Source organism: Peromyscus maniculatus, chromosome 3, assembly GCF_049852395.1.
Source record: "Peromyscus maniculatus bairdii isolate BWxNUB_F1_BW_parent chromosome 3, HU_Pman_BW_mat_3.1, whole genome shotgun sequence".
NCBI classification, from domain to species: domain Eukaryota; kingdom Metazoa; phylum Chordata; class Mammalia; order Rodentia; family Cricetidae; genus Peromyscus; species Peromyscus maniculatus.
The window spans coordinates 130268778-130287523 of NC_134854.1; the positions used below are offsets into that span (position 1 = coordinate 130268778).

The window sequence follows — 18746 nt, forward strand, 5'->3', positions numbered from 1 at the left end:
ACACTCCGATGGGGTGATCTGAGCATACCCTGGAATAGAGCCTTGCGATCCAAATATAAGAGGCAAGAGGGAGAGAAGGCCACAGCATAAGCTATTTGTTCAAGAACGTGGAGGTGACTAAAATGGAAGGAAGAAAAAAGAGAAGAGACGAGACAGCTGTGGGAAGAAAGTGGAAGATGCCGTGGTACAGGGGGAATAAGAAACAGGTATCCACATTCTGGAGGAAGGAATCCATCCTCAGGATTCTGGAAGATACAGACAGAGGTGCTGACAAGAATCTGTCCTGACAGATTCTGTCAGGTGCTGCTGTTCCTCAACTGGAAAGTAACAGTGTCTGATCAAAGGTTTGCCCCCCCCCCTCTTAAATAACAGAATATTTGGGGTAAAATTTAGAGGTTACCACCCTCTTAATTACCAAGATATTATATGGAAAAGGAAATTTTCACAGCTCATGGTCATATGAATCACACTAACCAAAGCTTCCTTCCAAGAACCTCAGATGAAATCAAATGGAAAAGATAAATCCTGCTTGAAATGCCAATTTTCAGGCACCTGAGTCGATAAGAATTAAGACAAAAATGAATTAATGACAGTGGGACAGTGACCCAGCAGAATCTCCATCCAGCTCCTTAAGTTCACAGTGGTGAGCGGTCAGAGAGCGGGGCAGGGAGGGAGACTGGGAATTTCAGGCTAGCCTGACCCTGTCTTAAAGATGCAAACAAACAAAAAAGTTAAATTCCTGTCCTCGACTTCCCGGAGCATGCAGACAGTAAAGGACCATTCAGGGCAATCCAAGGTCATTTTTGTATGTGTCAACTCGACTTAAAGACCGAGGCTTGTGTCAGCCTTGGTTAAGTCTTGTTTCTAGAATGGGTCCCATCAGAACTCCTGGAAACTGGAACAATTTGATCTTGGCATCTCCAGGGGCAATGTCTTCACGGAAGGTCTGCAGAGACCCGCTGACCTCTCTGTCAAACACTAACACTAAACAAGGGAAAAGTAAAGCAGGAGTTTGTGTAGCTTAGTGCTGGGGTAATCCTAGGTTCAATCCATAGTGCCACAATAAAGGTAAAATAAACATCTGCAAAGCATCCTCATCTCTTCTCTCTTCTCTCTCTTCTCTCTCTCTCTCTCTCTCTCTCTCTCTCTCTCTCTCTCTCTCTCTCTCTCTCTCTGTGTGTGTGTGTGTGTGTGTGTGTGTGTGTGTGTGTGTGTGTGTGTGTGTGTGTGTACAGGCCCTCTGAGCTTTGTGTTGTTTATAAAGGTACCCAGAAATGGATCGATTCTTTTTTTTTCAGCTCATCTAATTAAATGCACATACAATACTGTGGTGGTAAATATAGGAAATACCCATAACTGTCCAAATAAGCTTTATTGTGGCCTTTTACTAAAATTGACTAGTGCTTACATTACTGATTTGGTTCATTACAGTTACCATAGACTTCTTCAAACAACAGAGATAATGTTGGCTGTTTCCTGTGCATCTGGAATGGAACCTGTGCATCTCTTAGGACAAAATGATCCTGTTCAAGAGCTCAGCATGTGGACACTTCTGTACTTTGGCCTTCACAGCTCTCATTCGAATGCTGTTACTATAACAACTGAGATCTGTCTCCACAGCTCCATCTGAGCCATGCCCTGAACTCAGGGTTTATTGCAGCCGCTGCAGGTGCCACACATGCTTTGAGAGCGGCCCCTCCTGCCAAGGTCTCCCTTCCTGCCAGGCTCTTTCGTGTGTTCACGTCAAAAAAGGTTGGAAATGAATTTGAGACAAGCAGTGTTATCCAACTTCAGGGCTACCTGCACCTATCGGTGAAGCTTCTGCCCTGTTCTTACTAACAGCCAGCATCTTTTTATTACCCCCCACTTCTGTGTGTATGTGTGTGTGTGTGTGTGTGTGTGTGTGTGTGTGTGTGTGTGTGTGTGTGTGTTTATACCCATGCACCACAGTGTTCATGTGGAAGTAGAGGACAACCAACGGGGTCTACATCCTTCAAACAGATGGGTCCCAGGAATCAAACTCAGATCATCAAGCTAGGCGGCAAGCATCTTTACCCACTGAGACATCTCACTGGCCCAGACAACCAACACCTTCCCTAGAGTTTGATGCACACTCAGTTCAGGCACCGCCACAGACATTTAGCTCCTGCACCACCACTTCTGGACAAGAGAGCTGCTAGAAGTCCTCATTCTATGCCCTGCTCTGTACCAGAAGTCTTTGCTAAGCCTAAAGAAAGGTAGAAATCATTGCCTCCCTAAGACGGTAAATGTTTTACCAAATAAAGCTCTGTATCTGGGAGAGGAGCAGCTATCCTGAAGAAAGTTGAGGAGGAACCAGCTACCAGATGGCTTGATTTGCCTTTTCTGCCTCTGTTGAATAATGCATCATCTCCCATCAGTTTGTGTTGGCTTAACATATATGTAACTCACATACATGGAATTGGATACAAACACAATGCATCACATGCTTGCACAGGGCTAAGTGTCCTCTCAGGCAACTTGTTTTTCACCTAATTTTGCTCCGAACACTGTGGTGCCTAACAATAGCTCAAACTGCTCTTCAGTTTCTCGCACATCAGGTGCCTCTTCACTCTTTCTTTTCCAAGAAGTTTTTCGTCTTTTACTCTCATTTAGTTAGTCTTCAAGCTGAAATTTTTTAACCATTTGGTCATATTCCAAATAACATATCTGTGTCAAATGTATAAATAGACTTTGCAGGAAGATTTTCTTGAGGAAAAAAATGCAAATTAAAAAAAAACAGAAAAAGAAAAAAACTGGAAGAAAATGATCATTTTCTTTCTAACAAACCCTGTTATGGGCTATTTCTCCATCACAAAACTCCTTTCCTCATTATGTTAAGATAAAGTAGGAAGTTTTTGTCTGATCTGAAGAATGGTACCCCCTCAAAACTTCTACTGAAACTTAGTCATCAATTCAACAGAACTAAGAGAGTGGCCTTGGGGGGAGGGGGGATGACCAAAGGATGATTTGGTATGATGAGTACTTTTATAGACAGGCTCAACATTGAATGGGCGATGCTATGGCTCTGGCCATAGGAGGACACAGTGCTCCTTAGTCCCTTCAAAGAGATGCCTATCTTACTGAGGCCTCCATCTTAGACTTCCCAGTTTCCAGATTTGTGGGACATGTTTCTGTTTATCAATGACCTAGTCTATGGCATTTTGTTATAGCAGCACAAATTAACTAAGACAATTTTAAACAGAGTTTGATTACTATACTGTCGGTAAAAGCTCCATGAGAAAGGAACTCCTCTACATCAATAAAAGGAAACATGCCATGGGCACTATTGACACCATTTAACCAAGGTTGGGAGTGTAGCTCAGAGGTCGAACACGCGCTTTGCCACAGGCAAGGTATGGGGTTTGATTCCTGCTGGGAAAGCAAAGGGAAATGGGGAATGGAGAGAAGTTTTCTAACGTTTAACCATTATTGCTGGGAATATATTTTTTTAAATCATAGCTCAGTATGAATATACATGATGTTCACTACAGTATTGTTTAAGTAAAAATAACTCAAATCTATAACAATCAGAAGGAAATTAGGATTTATTATTTATATGACAAGTTATCCAGCTGGTGAAAGACAATGTGATCAAGACCTATAAACAACAGATAAAATGCTCCTTACAGTAAGGGGAAAACAGTAAGATTTAAAATGTTCTATCCAGAGGCTAGAGAAGTTGGCTTAGTGGTTGATGCATGTACTGCTCTCCCAGAGAACCCGAGTTCATTTTCCAGCACCCATTAGGTGGCTTAGAACAACTAGTATGTAATTCCAGCTCTGGGGACCTAACTTCCTCTTCTAGCCTCTGTGGACACCTGCACATACCCACACAGGGACATATAACTAAAAATAAAAATTTTAAAATATCCTATCCAATGTGATTGAAATGCAATATATAAAAATATATATGATTCATATATACCAGAGATACACATGCTGGTAAATAGGGTAGTTAAGATCATAGGCTTTGAGAACAAGCCAAGCTGATTCAAATCCCAGCTCAGCCACTTCCCAGCTGTATAACCTTGAGTGAGACAGTTGCTATCTCTGTGCCTCAGAAAGTCACTTGGAAGACAGGGACACCAGTACCTACCTTAAAAGTTAAATGTTAATTAACACATTACTAATGACAAGATCCATGCATGGTGATGGAGCACTAGGTCTGGCACACTGCAAAGCTGGTGCCACAATCCCCATTAATGCCTATGATGAGTGCAAGGGCAGGGGCCAAAATGCTAACAGGGATAACCTGGGGGAAGAATTCCAGGTCAGTTTCCTTTCTCCTCTGCCCTGGTAGTCTTCCTCTAAATCTCCCATAGTCTGCATATTACAGTCAGAGAGAAAATGCATCCTAAAAGGAACATCTGGTGACTTCTAGCATTGGCCACTCTTGAGGGTCGATAATGTAGGGAGAATAGTGTCAGCCAGAACATCCAGTGATGTCTTTCACTCCTTTTTTTTTTTTTTGAGAGGGATGGTTTGTGTTTTTTGCTTCTATTTTAACTGTGTGTGTGTGTGTGTGTGTGTGTGTGTGTGTGTGTGTGTGTATGTGGTGTGTATGTGTGTGTGTGCATACATGCATACATGCACACACACACACAATGTATTTGTACATGCTCATGGCACAGTGTGTGTGTGGAAACCAAGAGACAACTTTTAAGCATCTGCTCTCTCCTCCCACTATAAGGGTTCTAGGTGGTGAAGGCTCAGGTCACCACACTTGCCAGCAAGTACCTCTACCAACTGAGGAATTTCCCTTGCACTGCTTTTGTGTTCTTGACATGGGGTCTCATATAATTCGAGCTAGCCTAGACCTCACTATGTAGCTAACCTGAACTTCTGATCTTCCTGCCTCAGTCTCCCAACTGCTGGTATTAGAGGCATGTGGTGCAACACCTGTTTCTTTCATCCCATTTCTACAGTGCCTCAATTCCCAGGGACACTCACTGTCCTCCTCTAGAAGAAGCCTGGCTTGTTGTGGAATATTAGTTTAAGATGTGTTACATTCATTTATGCTGTGGAATATCTGTTTAATGATGCGAAGATGTGTTTCATTCTTTTATGTTGCATTTGTTTAACTCTATGAAGCTGTGTTACTTTGCCTGCCTAAAACTCCTGATTGGTCTAATAAAGAGTTGAACAGCCAACAGCTAGACAGGAGAGAGAAATAGGCATGGCAGCCTGTAGATTTTAGTTTATTAATACAAATTTAAAGTTTATTTCATTATACTTTATATAGCTGCCAGGCACAGAGAATAAGTAGGAGCAGAAATCTAGGCTTGAGAAAGAGAGCGAGGAGCTAGAAAAGAAGGAAGAGGAGGATGCCAGGGGCTAGCCACAGCACCAGCCACAGAGTAAGAAGGGAAGAAAGTCATACAGAATTAAGAAAGGTAAAAAGTCCAGAGGAAAAATGCAGTTAAAGAGAAATGGGATAATTTAAGTTAGGAAAGCTGGCTAGAAACAAGCCAAGCTAAGGCCAGGCATTCAAAAGTAAGAATAACTCCCCATGTATTTATTTGGGAGGTGTGTGGCAGGCCCCCAAAGAGTTAAAAAAACAAAAAACAAAAAACTACACTGGCTACTCACGGGCGCAGTTCCTTGGAAGCCATCCTCCCCGGTGTTGGTCACAGGAAACTCGCCCTGCCAAATGTTGGCATAGTGCTGGCCTTTGGGCTTCAGCTTGTTGCCCCAGGGGAAAAGCCTAGCAGGAGAGACACAGGCATCAGCACGGTGCACAAGCTTCTGGACTGCAGTCAAGAGAAAGGATGCAATAGAAGAGAACAAACAATGCACATGTGTTCTGAGAAACTTTTCCTTTAGAAGACATACTCACACATACAGCTGCCAATCAGTTTTCTCAACTTTTCCTTATAACAACTCACGTCAAGACACAACAACTGCGGTCTCTCCTCACTAGTGAAAGGGCCTGAGATAAATGACCTAACTGAAAGAAGCCTTCTAGAAATCTGAGAAACGAGGCATCATTCTGGACTTATATGGTAGCATGAGCAGGCACAGCACACCACACTTAAAAAAAAAAAAAAAAAAAATCTTGTCTATTTTAAGGAGCTTTTCCTAGAAGATGTGACCCACACATGAGTTTTCTGTCTTATGGCTGTAGAAGCAGAGAAATAGCACTGCTTCAGAAGACAGCTAAAATAAGAAAATAATAAAAGCAGGGCGGCCTGCCAAGCGGCTCTGAAGAGGGATACACAAGAGGGGATGGACGCCTAGAACTACTCTGGGGCTACAGAGCCCACTTGGCCCCATACCTGGCTTTAGGGACTGTAAAGAGTTGTTGACTCACTCACTAGTGTCACCAAAGGGCCTCACAAGGAAGAAGAAAAGCCAGCAAGAATAAGAGCTGTTATTAATCAACTTTCTGACCGCAGCAAGTTCCACAGAGCTGAAGAGAAGAGGAAAGAGGAGGGTGGGGGAGGGAGAGGGGGTGGAAGAGAATGTCAGCATACTGCTGGACAACACAAGGCCTTCTGATATGAGTACCTGTTGTGCAGGCCTCCTCTACAGCTGTACTCCCACTCTGCCTCCGTGGGCAACCTCTTCCCTGCCCACGTGCAGTAGGCAATGGCATCATTCCAGGAGACATGGAGAACTGGGTGATTTGGCCTAAGGAGGAGCAAGCACAGTTAAAAGAGACAGGGACCTGAACAGAAAACAGGAACTAGATTCAGAAAGTGATCGTGGTCCCCCTCCATCTGGTCATGACTTCAAAGCCTAGCCGTGATACAGCTGTACTGTCCACTGGGGACTTTTGAGGTCTTAGACTCCCTAATGGGTCACAGCTCGTCTTGAAACTGCACTCAAGCATTTCTCAGCTCTGCAGCCTTGGGTGCTCACAGATTCCAGGGGGATGGTGGACACAGGGAAGCTCCACCCCACTGGTTTAGCACTGAAAGTGCCATCTGAAGATGCTTCTGGCTCCCTTCGCATTCCGCAGAACAGTCAGGGGCATCTTAGGGGCATTCTCCCCATCTCAATAGGGCCCACAGAGACTCAGCTCCATAGGCTGTACACACCTCAGCGCTCCATGAGAATTGGGCCAGAACTTTGTTGGATGTAGTTTTGGCATCCACTCCCTTGCTCAAGTGTGGGTTGCTAACAGACATTCTACATGACAAACTCTTACTTCAGCCTGTTTCCAGACACCTGACTTTAAACTTCGCATCTTTCTGCTATCCTACTAAGTAAGGATCAACCAGCACGATTAGCCTCACTCTAACACAGTGGTTCTCAACCTGTGGGTCGCAACCCCCTTGAGAGTCAAACAACCCTTTCACAGGGGTCACATATCAGATATCTGGCATATCAGATATTTATACTTAAATTCATAACAGTAACAAAATTACAATTATGAAATATCAATGAAAATAATTTTATGGTTGGGGGTCATCAAAACATAAAGACTGTTTATAGGGTCACAGCATTAGTAAGGTTGAGAACCACTGTTCTAGCAGATCCCAAGTCAGCCTTTCCTGAGAGGATAGGGGAAGTCAATGGAACTGAAATCACCGGTCACTTTTTTTTTTAAGTGAACTAGACTGTGGCCCACTCCACTCCTCATGCGTATCTGAATTCCTACCAGGACATTCATTAATTTTCTCAACAAATGTGCCTAAGTAGCTCAGCATCTAGTATATAAATTTAAAAATACATTCCAGTATGGGGGTACAGCACAATAGTAGAACTCAAGGCCTTGGGTTCAATTCTCAGCACCACAAACTGAAAATGCATCCTCCTTCAGGTTTTCTTCTATTAGCTTGATGATCAACTTTGGATCTGGGAAAGAAGATACGAATTGGGAGAAGTCCAGTTCTCCCCAGGTCCCCAAGGATCCTACAGCTTTCTACCTCAGTGTCTATTTCTAGAGGAAGCCAGCTCAGACTGTGAAAAGTTTGCTATCTGTCAAGAGGCTGTCTCTGAAGTTGAACTTCATATACTCCCCACCTCCTGATTATAAGGGCAATAACCCGGAATGTGGTTGAAAATTAAGGCCTAACACGCCATGTGAAGAATGGGGTTAGGAGAGCACGGTCCCTGGACTGTTGGGAAGCTGAGACAAAATCGAAACCCCTCTTCATCTCCAGGGTTTAACATGCGTTTCTATTTTTGCTTAAGATAATTACCTCCTTGTCACCCTAGAGACCTGCTGACCGACTTGCCACTCTGTTTTTTTTTTGTTTTTTTTTTTAGTCAGATTGTGGCTTCTAAGTATGTCATTGCAGGACTAAAGAGCACACAGATCCTATACCCAAGGCCACCTGGCAGGACACAACTACTTATCCATAAGACAGTTCTTCTCCCACATAAAGACTCATTCATGAATAGACTGTTTTGAGTAAACATGTCATGAGATTTGTGATGGCCTGTACAAAGGGAAGAAATCTGTGACGAGGCACTCTGTCAAGACAAATGAAGCAAGAAAGAGGCCATTTATTCAAAGCCTTCTGTAACTAGACACAGCGGCTAGGTCTTTACATACATTATCTCCTACCAACCACTTTCCTCCCCAGGAGCGATTGGCCACTCTTACCATTCACTTTACGTGTGAAGATAGCTGTTGAGTTCTGCAAAAGCACAAGGATTTTTTTTTTTTTAAATGAACCACATCAACTGGGCATGACCAGACTCACCTGTGCAGAATACTGGAGTCTGGGCCCTCTGGGTGCCTCCAGTTAGCGCCTTTGACAGGTAACCACCATGGAGCAGCTGCAACCTCAAAGCAACCGAGAACAGGCCCTGTCAGCTACTGTAACTCCAGAAAAACACTGAACTTACATACACAGCCTAAAAATCTCACTTAAAGTCATGATGTCTATTTGGGTTCAAAAACGTAGCCTTTACAGAACATCAGGACAATAATCTTACATGTAAATACATCTTTAAAACAAAAAACCTATTAATTCATACCATAAGGCACAAGTGACTCAACAGATGTATGTGTAGGTTAAGTGTTGCATAGCTCCAGGAATTTAAGGTTGCCCTGCCCAATAATCCTCTATAATCTGTGACAAGGGGGAGATAGGAAGCATGGTACATCTCCCTCTTAAAAGACGGGGAGGTTCTGGGCCACCACCTGGGGCTGTGTTGGTGTCCGAAGGCCACACTGTCACTGGAGCCATACCAATCAGAGCGGTCTGGCCAAGGCAACATCCAAGCCCGGGAAGCTGATGAGGACCATGTCTGCGGTCCATGGTGCCACCAAAGGCCACATGGATGCCCAGAGTCTAGGTCACAACTTGTGGCCATGTTGGCACTGGAGGGCCATGCTGGCACGAGGGCCACACCAATGAGTGATCCCTGCTGCCAACTGGGAACACGAGTGTCGTCTGGGCCATGGCTGCTGCCAAGGGCCATTTCTGGGTCCATGGACCTACCACAGCCCCAGGGTCTCTGATGTCTTGCCCATGGTGCCACCAAAGGCTGTCACATGGATGCCCAGGGTCTAGGCCACCTCCTGTGGCCATGTTGGTGTCTGGGGGCTGTGCTATAGCTGGGGCATGGTGTCACCTGGGCCAGGGCTGCTGCCAAGGACCATGTCTGGGTCTGTAGCCTTACTGCAGCCAGGGTCTGTGTTGACGTCTGTGGCTCCTGATACCATCGAAGGCAATGCCAATGCCCGGGGTCTGGGCCACCATCTGGGGCCATGTTGGTGTCTGAGGGCCTTGCTGCCACCAGGGCCATGCCAATCTGAGTGGCCTGTGCTGCCACCTGGGGCCATGGTGACATCCAAGCCCAAGCAGCTGATAAGGACCATGTCTGGGTTTCTGGTCCTACCATATCCAGGATCTATGTTGATGTCCATGGCCCATGGCACCACGAAAGGCCACACGGATACCTAAGATCTGAGCCACAACCTGTGGCCATGTTGCAGCCAGCACCATACCAATCTAAGTGGCCCCTGCTGCCACCTGGGGCCATGGGTGTCACCATGGGGCTGGGCTTGGGCTACTGCCATGGGCCGTGTCTAGGTCCATGGCCCAACAGCAGCCAGGGTCTGGGCTGATGTCCATAGCTCAGGTTACCACAGGGGGTAATAGGAACCATGTGTGTTGAAATCCGAGGGCCTTGCTGAGCCAGCCCTGTCCCTCACTGGCCCTAAGACAGCTGACTCTGCCCCTTACTAGACACTGCAGCAGGAGAGTTGGTCCCTCCCCACATGATAGAGTTGATCTCTGCACTCAGGAGAGATGGCCCTACTCCTCACCACAGGCATGGGAGAGCTGGCCCTAATGGCATGGGCCTAGGAGAGCTAGCTCTGCCCCTCACCTGGGGGGGGGGGCAGTCCCAGTGGCCCAGACTGACCAGCTCAGCTACCACTCAGACCCACATCCTAGGTCTTGGGCTGACCTACCCTAAAAACTGTCCTATCTATGACCTGCTGGAGTGCACGAAGGGACTGGTCCTGCAGAAGGATAGCCTCGGGATCTCCATGTCTCAAGGCAGGATACCTGAGGGCTCAGTGGTGTGCCAGAGGCCTTGAACCAGACCAATGACTCATTGCAATGAACATTTTGCATGTGGAGCTGATTGGACAAAAGGGTACTCTGAGTGACACACTGCAGCTCCCGATGCCACTAGGATGAATGAAGAGGTGTTGGAAAGATGGAGGAATGAGGTGGGTTTTGTTTTGTTTTCAATTAACTTTCGGGGAGGCATGTTACAGGGGTGCAGTGCAGATATGGAAGGACTGAGAGGTGAGTGGGATTGCAGTGCATGATGTGAATTTCCAAAGAGTCAATAAAGATATCTTTATATATATATAAAGAAAGATGGGGAAAGAGTTAATCTTCACATTAAACATGAGGTTGAAGGTAATCCAAAATGACCAAAGATCAAGTGGAAACACACAGGGAAAAACAATGAACTATGTTTAAAAGATCATGGTACAACCTGCAGCCTGACATCATCTGGGTAAGTTCATGATGATTCCTGACAGCCTTCATCTGTGAACCGGGATCAAGATCCAGCCTCAACTAACGCAGACAGCAGAGGAGGACAAATCAGGTAAGATTGCAAAGCACTGAGGAAATCATTACTAGAACCTTAACAACCTTTTTACTGTTCTATTAATCGTGTTCACCAGAGTAATGAAAGTGAGGAGGGGTCCCCACTGAGTGACTAGTTAGGACCTAAAGCTTTGATGCCAATCAAAATTAGCTTTGGATTATGACTCTGCTATTTACAGTATTTAACCTCTCCAGGCCCGCTTGCTTATTTGTAAATAGAGTGAAGAATTATGGCAAAATGGGCTTACGGCTCTGCACTTAGCAACTTAGGGTAATGAGTGAGCAAGCAGTGGGGAAAGGGATCCGGTCTCACTGGGCACAGCCCTATGACAAGCAGTTACAAGGAGAGCCATATAAGTCAATCACTACTGCTAACAGTGAAGACCAGAAACTTAGGAATGATTCTTCTAACAAACTAGAGCAGACTCATCTTTAGCCCCATGACAATCCTATTCTCAACACCCTGCATCCCTGTGAGCTTGGTGCGGTGGAAGTGACAGGAACTGTGTCCCTGCTGACAGTGAAAGCTGTCACTGTGAACATCAAGACTACTCTCATTCATTTTTTTTCACATTAGCACAATCAAAACATTTAAGGTATCCCCACAACAATCTGATGAAAAAAGACATTTACTTTAAACACTGTAAAAGAAAAGCTATTTTGTCCTTTAACATACTGCAAGGCATTCAATTTTGCAGCACGCAGGAGCTGAAAGCATGGCTTCCTTCTGCTTCATCTGCAGCTAACCTGGGATTGTTCTGTGTGGTGCCAGTGACAGGCAATTCACTTCGCATCAAGGGATGATGTGCACAGAAAGCTCAGGTCATCCCACTCTTGGATTTCAGGAAGATAATCACATGACTCAACCTGCCCAACTCTACTCCGAGCACAAAGCTCTGCTAATGGAAGCCTCCAGGCCTTAAATTAGAAAAAGAAAAAAACAAAATATATCAAATCTGGGTGGTGGATACTGGGACACCTTTGTTTTTTCTCATGCCATTTTTATTTTGAAATATTTCTTCGCCTTTAGCAATGAAAAAGAATACAGTATCTGTTTTTATCCATTCTGCCTACTAATGGGCATTTCCGCATTTCCAGTTTGGAGCTATAATAATCATTGGAATATTCTTCAAAGAGCTTGTGGCTTTGGGTAATACCCACTTCTGCGCACTGTACATTGTGGAAAGGGCTGCAGGTTACACATACCCCAGCTTTAGAAGAGACAGCAAATGCAATGTTAGGAGAAGAAGCTCCCCAAGGTCCCCAACCGTTCTTCCAAGGAGACTATCCATGGAGTTGGGTTCTCCACAGGATTCTCAAGGGCTGCAGCAGCAGTGGCCTGCCTGTCCTTTCATTAGCCCTAGCTTTTCCCGGAATTCAACTGACTACAGATACTTACAGAGGACCCACTAAGTGACAGGCACCAAGCCTAATTCCCAGAAAGGATCTCCAAGTTCCAGTGAGGCAAGACAGAACAACCGGAAAGAGTAAAAAGATGTGAGAAAGAAAAGAAGCCTCCTTGCCTTGCAATCAACTTTGCCCTTCTTACTGAGTCAAAAACAAAAGACAAACAAACAAAAAAACCACAACCGATATTGCCAAAACTGCCTCGAGGGCCAACGCAGGTTCTAAAGATATGGCAAAGATGCTAAAAGATACCAATGAACCCTGCTTACCTAGGACCAGAACCATTGTAACCTTGAGTTTTACCATATTAGCACTCCTTTCTCATGCCTGCATCTATGCTGTAAACCTGATAAAAAACCACCCTACATTTTCAAAAGAAAAGTCTTTAAGAAAAAATGAGTAAACCAACTCATACGTTTTTATTTGGATTTTGAGTTTTGCTTAAACTTTGTTATAAATTACTTCTGCTGTGGAATGTAACTTAGAAAACACCTCAGGCTGGTGGCGGTGTTGGGACACTACTGTTACCAGGAATTGTCAGAGTACAGTTTAAGATAGTTGGTATATTGACAGGTTTTTTAAATTATTTATTTTAGCCAGGCAGTGGTGGCACACGCCTTTAATCCCAGCACTCGGGAGGCAGAGGCAGGCGGATCTCTGTGAGTTCAAGGCCAGCCTGGTCTACAGAGTGAATTCCAGGACAGGCTCCAAAGCTACACAGAGAAACCCTGTCTTGAAAAACCAAAAAGAAAAAAGAAAACAAAAACAAAAAATATTTATTTTATACATAATAATTATTTCATTACAAAATGAGGGACAAAGTGCAAACTGAGTCACCTCACTTTCTCTCCAGTATGCTTCTGAAACTCAAACTCACATCCAGATATACACACATCAGTAGCACAGTTCCTGACTTCCCTTCTCACTCTCTTTCTCTGCTTTTGACTTTTTTCTTTTCTTCAGTTTCACAATACTCTAGCACACCACCCAAAATGAACAAGTTTCAGGGTCCTGGAGCTATACAATGATCAACTTCACTGATGTCCACAGAGAAACAAAAGAACCTTATGCAGGGCGTAAGGAGGGGACACTGTGACCACAAGTCTTTAATCAAAGACCACAGACTCCTGTTTAACCCAAAACCGCAAGATCTGAATGCAAAGATATTTGCAGACTATACAGAACACAAGCAAAAAATGCACAGATACATGCGGACTCACAGAACCCTGCTTCTAAATAAAAACTACACAACTACCCAGCTGTCCCACACTTAGTTATCAAAACTTACCTAAACATGGAAATAGATTATGTATTGTTATAAAAGGAACCTATAGAGTGTAGGTCTGACTTTGTTTCCATAAAATATTTGCATAAAAATGTATGTTGGTATAGCTAGAAGTAATAATAAAAAAAAAACTCCAGGAAAATATACATACACTTAACAGGGTGAAGGACTGGAAGAGTTGTACACTGTTTTAGAATGAGCATGCATTATAAAACACGCTTTATCAGCCTCGGCACTCTGGACATTCTCTAGGCCATATAATCAATTCCATCTTAGTTAGGGCCTCCTGTATGAGGTAGAATGTGTGGCAGCATTTCTGTCCTCTACCTACTACACACCAGCTACATATCAACTGTAGCGAACAAAAAAAAAAAAGAATCAAGACATTGCCACATGTTACCGCAAAGAGCAAACTGTCCACTGTAGCGACAATCAGGAAAAGCATTATTAAAGTATTAATATATACTTCACACTGGCACAGTGATAGGAGCACCTGACTCTATCTAGCAGGAACAAGCTACCTGAGTTTGAAAACAGCACTACATACTATAAGATGTAAGTGCTCAAACTCTCTACCCTCTCTAGGCCCTGTTTTACTCATTTGTGAAGTGGAGATAAAAATCCCCTGTGTTCCCCACAGTTGACAGAAGGATTATATAACAAAATTCATAGACAAGCATTAGGATAAGGAGTAAAAAAATCACCCATGTGTCAATTACTAGTCTTACTATTATTTATTCATGTTAATGCATGTTACAAAATCATCTTAAATCACCTTCCATAGAACACATATTCCAATTAGTAAAAACCTACTCTCCAGTCTGGGCCTCATCCACTTATCAGATCACCTCTTCAGAATATTCACAGGCTGTGGGAAGTGCCCAAGGGCTATAAAGTCAAGGAACAGCATGTGTCGAATGGAAATATTCTCAAGAAGAGTATGTAATGACATTCTTTCATCACAGGCTTGCTTCGAGAACCATCTACACCTAAGCCAGCCTGTTCCTTTGCAGCAAGATGCACCATGGATGTGATAAACAGGAGGATGACCTCCAAATCAGACAAAGCCTCAGCACCAATAAGGACACTAATGGCATGCCAGCCTGTGAGACCGACTATGGTCACCACTGTGATCAGTCAGATGCAGAGTCAAAATCTCCAAATGACACAAGAAACTGAAGTCACCCCACGATAATTATGAAATCAGGTGTGGCCTTGTCATCCTGGCCAACTTGTTCTGGATGAGCCAAGATATTTTCTGACTAAACTCATGGCACACTCCACCCAATTTCATGGATACCTTCTTCTTGCAAATGTCAGTATTTTTTTTTAAGATTTTTAAAATACATTTTTATATGTATGTTTTAAAAAAAAATCACATTATGCACCCCAATCACACCTACCTCCCAGTCCTCCTAGGTCTGCCCCACCCCTCTGGCTGCCCCCCACAAGAAGAAGAGGAGAAGGAGAAGAAGAAACAAGTCCAGTTTGTGTTGCCAACAGAACCACTAGAGCATGGTCAAAATCCCAGTGGCCAGTCCTTTAAAGAAAACTGAGTCCAGCCGGGCGGTGGTGGCGCACGCCTTTAATCCCAGCACTCGGGAGGTAGGGCCAGGCAGATCTCTGTGAGTTCGAGGCCAGCCTGGGCTACTAAGTGAGTTCCAGGAAAGGCGCAAAGCTACACAGAGAAACCCTGTCTCGAAAAACCAAAAAAAAGAAAGAAAGAAAGAAAGAAAGAAAGAAAGAAAGAAAGAAAGAAAGAAAGAGAAAACTGAGTTCCTTCCTGCCCCTATCTACCTCTCCATTTATTGTGGAGAGCTACACTTTAGCATCCTTATCACAATTTTTAAAAGTTCTCTTCAATGGCTTCCTATCTAGGCTGTTACTTTTTGGGAGATGGGGGGGGGGGTTGTCACAGAATCCTTCTATGCCCCTCTTTCTCAACTGTGAGTCTGCAGTCATCCATACCACCGCAAAAGCAGCTTCCTTGCCCTTTACAGTCAGCAGGTATTGCACCAATCTTATAATAAAAACCCAGAGCCAGATACTGGGGTAAATGCTGAAAGATCAGAGGAAATAAGCCACAGCCACTTCTCACCCCATCAACTCCTCAGCCAAAAGGGGAAGAGCCTATCTCCACAAATCCTCAGACTGAATGCCCCTGGGTCCTCAGTGGAAAGGGTGCCAAATTCCTGTCTCCTTCTACCTTAAATTCCTTTCTCTATCCAGCCATATCACTTCCTGTCTCAACCTTCCTAGTGCTGAGGTTAAAGGTATGTGACTCCCAAGCACTGGGATTAAAAAATGTGTGCCACCACTGCCTGACTCTGTTTCTCTTTTAGACTGAATTAATTTCCTATAGTCTAGAGTGGCTTTGAACTCCAGACAGATCTCTGCCTCCAAGTGCTAGGATTAAAGGTGTGTGCCATCATTGCCTAGCCTCTAAATTTAATCTAGTGGCTGGCTCAGTCCTCTGATCTGTAGGCAAATTTTATTTGTTAGAGTACAAACAAAATATCACCACAAGCAGAAGCATGGATCATGGACTTCCAGATAGCTTCTGGTGACAGTGTGGACCATGGACATCAATACAAGCCCTGCCTGCATTAGGACCACGGACCCAGACATGGCCCTCGGTGGCAGCATGGGCCACGGACATCAACATAGCTTCAGGTGTCAGCCAAGACCATGCATCATGGCCTTTGGTGGTAACATGAGCCACAGACATCATCAACATGTCGATTTTTTTTTAATCTGTATGAGTGTTTTCCTGCATGTATATCTATACACATGTGTGTGTCTGGTACCTGAGGAGGCCAGAGTGAGCATCATAGCCCTGAGACTGATGTTAAAGACAGTTGTGAGCCTCCATGTGGGTGCTGGGAATCAAACGTGGGGCCTCTGGAAGAGAAACCAGTGCTCTTAAACACTAAGCCATCTCTTCAGTTCCAAATGTCAGGGTTACTAATTCAATGTTTTAAAAAAATTTGTCCTTGAACTTCTGGCTCTGCCTTGAAAATAAATGCTATTTTATCACATTTAAGAGCCTTTATGAAATAAAAACAACAACTTTTATGAACAAACACACTTGGGGAGTTATCCAGGATTATATGCAAATGATCCTACCCTTAGCACGGTTCTTTACTGGGTGTTTTGTTTACTGAGTAAAAGCAGCAATGTGGAGAGGCTGGCATAAAAAACATAAAAACCACCTCATCATAAGACAAGAAAGTCTCAGTTGGATGTGGTTGTCCACCTACACATTCTCTGCTCAACCAAGACAACCTGAAGTTTTAGCACTGCTTTATATTCGAGGGAAAGGACTTTAAACATGACCTATTTCTACTCAGCCATCTCCATAGCAACTGCCTTGGGTTTAAGTTGAAACAGCTGTACCAGCCTGCCAGTGGCCAATGGCAATGTAAACAGAATCCATGTGAGTCTCATGCCCCCTCGAGAAATGGACTTCAGAAAGCAAAGACATGGTTTCCCACCTCTCCCGTGGGACATAGCCAGAACTGTAGTAAGAACTTGAAAAGAGAAGGAGGGGGAAACAGCAAAAGTGCCTTTCTTCTTGCCAGAGGTGGTAAATTATGCTTCTTATACACACACCACAGCCCAGAATAAAACCCACACAGAAAAAGATGGAATACTGTGTAATTAAGCATATTCAAGTCTAAAGATGTCAAGTTCACAATTTTACAGTTTCTCTCTCAAAAACTAAATGCATTTAGACAAGCAGATTAAAAAGACAGAGGTTTCTTGAGATGTAGTATAAACATGACAGCTATCCTTACAAAAACAGCCAGGGAGAATTTTTTCAACTGGCACCAGTGAACAATGAGAAATTGCAGCTCTATTCAAATTCACAAAGTATAAATAAAACTGAAGGAGAATCTAACAACTGGAAAAATCAAATGGAAGAGAGATCACGGTGACTGAAATGTCTCTAGATTCAGCAACATGTACAAATTCATCAGAACAGGCTCTAGTAATGGGTGGAAACAAAATCATCATCACAACAGAAAGGTAGTCAGGTCAGATGGATGACTTCTAATTAAATCCTGAGTCAGGTACCTTGATGACTTAATAGGCTGAATGCAAGAGAACAATGCTTGCTTTTTCAAACAGGACACAAATATTTTTGAAAGGCAGGGTGAAACTAAAAAATTTTCAAGACGTTTTGCTTCAGTTCTTAGTGAAATTTCCTGTCCTGGAACATTATACTCACAATTAGCATACACAACATTTCAGGTCTTCCCAGAAGACTGGAAACAGTTGCAGGGTTGGACATTCTAGGCAATCAGTAAGAATGGCCCAAGGGATACACACATCCAATGAAAGCTGAAACTTGATCAATTTTACTCATTTTCAGTTGAAACATAGATAGACATAGGGAATGATACTGATTTGGGTATTTTCTTAAAATGAATAAGAAAAAAGACATACTGTTAAAAAAAAACTTCAACTTTGACAGAGGGTGCAATATGCCCCATCTTTACATAATGTGATAGTACTCAGCAAAATCCTATATCACATTACACATACAGCAAGTAGATTCAATCACTTACTGTATGCCTACATATGGTAGTTTGAATGAGAATGACCCCACAGGCATATATATTTGAATTTCTGCTCCCCAGTTGGTGGAACTATTTAGGAATAATTGGGTGGTGTGGCCTGGTTGGAGGAAGTGTGTCACTGGGGGTGGGCTTTGAGGTTTCAAAAGTCAATGCCATTCACAGTTAGAGTTCCCCACCACCACCAACTCATTTTCTCGCTCTCTGCCTCCTACTTGCAAATGACAAGCTCTCAGCTACTGTTCCAGTGCCCTGCCTGCCTGCCTGCCTTCCTGCCAGCTGCCATGCTCCCTACCATGATGATCATGAACTCACCCTCTGAAACTATAATAAACTCTTTCTTCTCTAAGTAGCATCAGTCATTGGGTCTTACCACAGCAATAGACAAGTAATTAAGACATCGTATGACCATAACACAGAAAT

The 18746-nt window shown here is 43.8% G+C and overlaps 1 protein-coding gene across 2 annotated transcripts in view; it reads right to left on the bottom strand.

Annotated features, from left to right (window-relative positions):
* The window catches only part of Sumf1 (sulfatase modifying factor 1), an 85510-nt gene that overhangs the window by 43019 nt on the left and 23745 nt on the right, over nt 1–18746 (bottom strand). For both annotated transcript variants that reach the window (XM_015989609.3, XM_006996263.4), the window contains exons 4-6: nt 8676–8758; nt 6529–6651; nt 5611–5725 (exon numbers count right to left, since the gene is read on the bottom strand). In XM_015989609.3, the coding sequence (XP_015845095.1) occupies nt 5611–5725; nt 6529–6651; nt 8676–8758 (321 nt within the window). The remainder of the gene's footprint in view (nt 1–5610; nt 5726–6528; nt 6652–8675; nt 8759–18746) is intronic.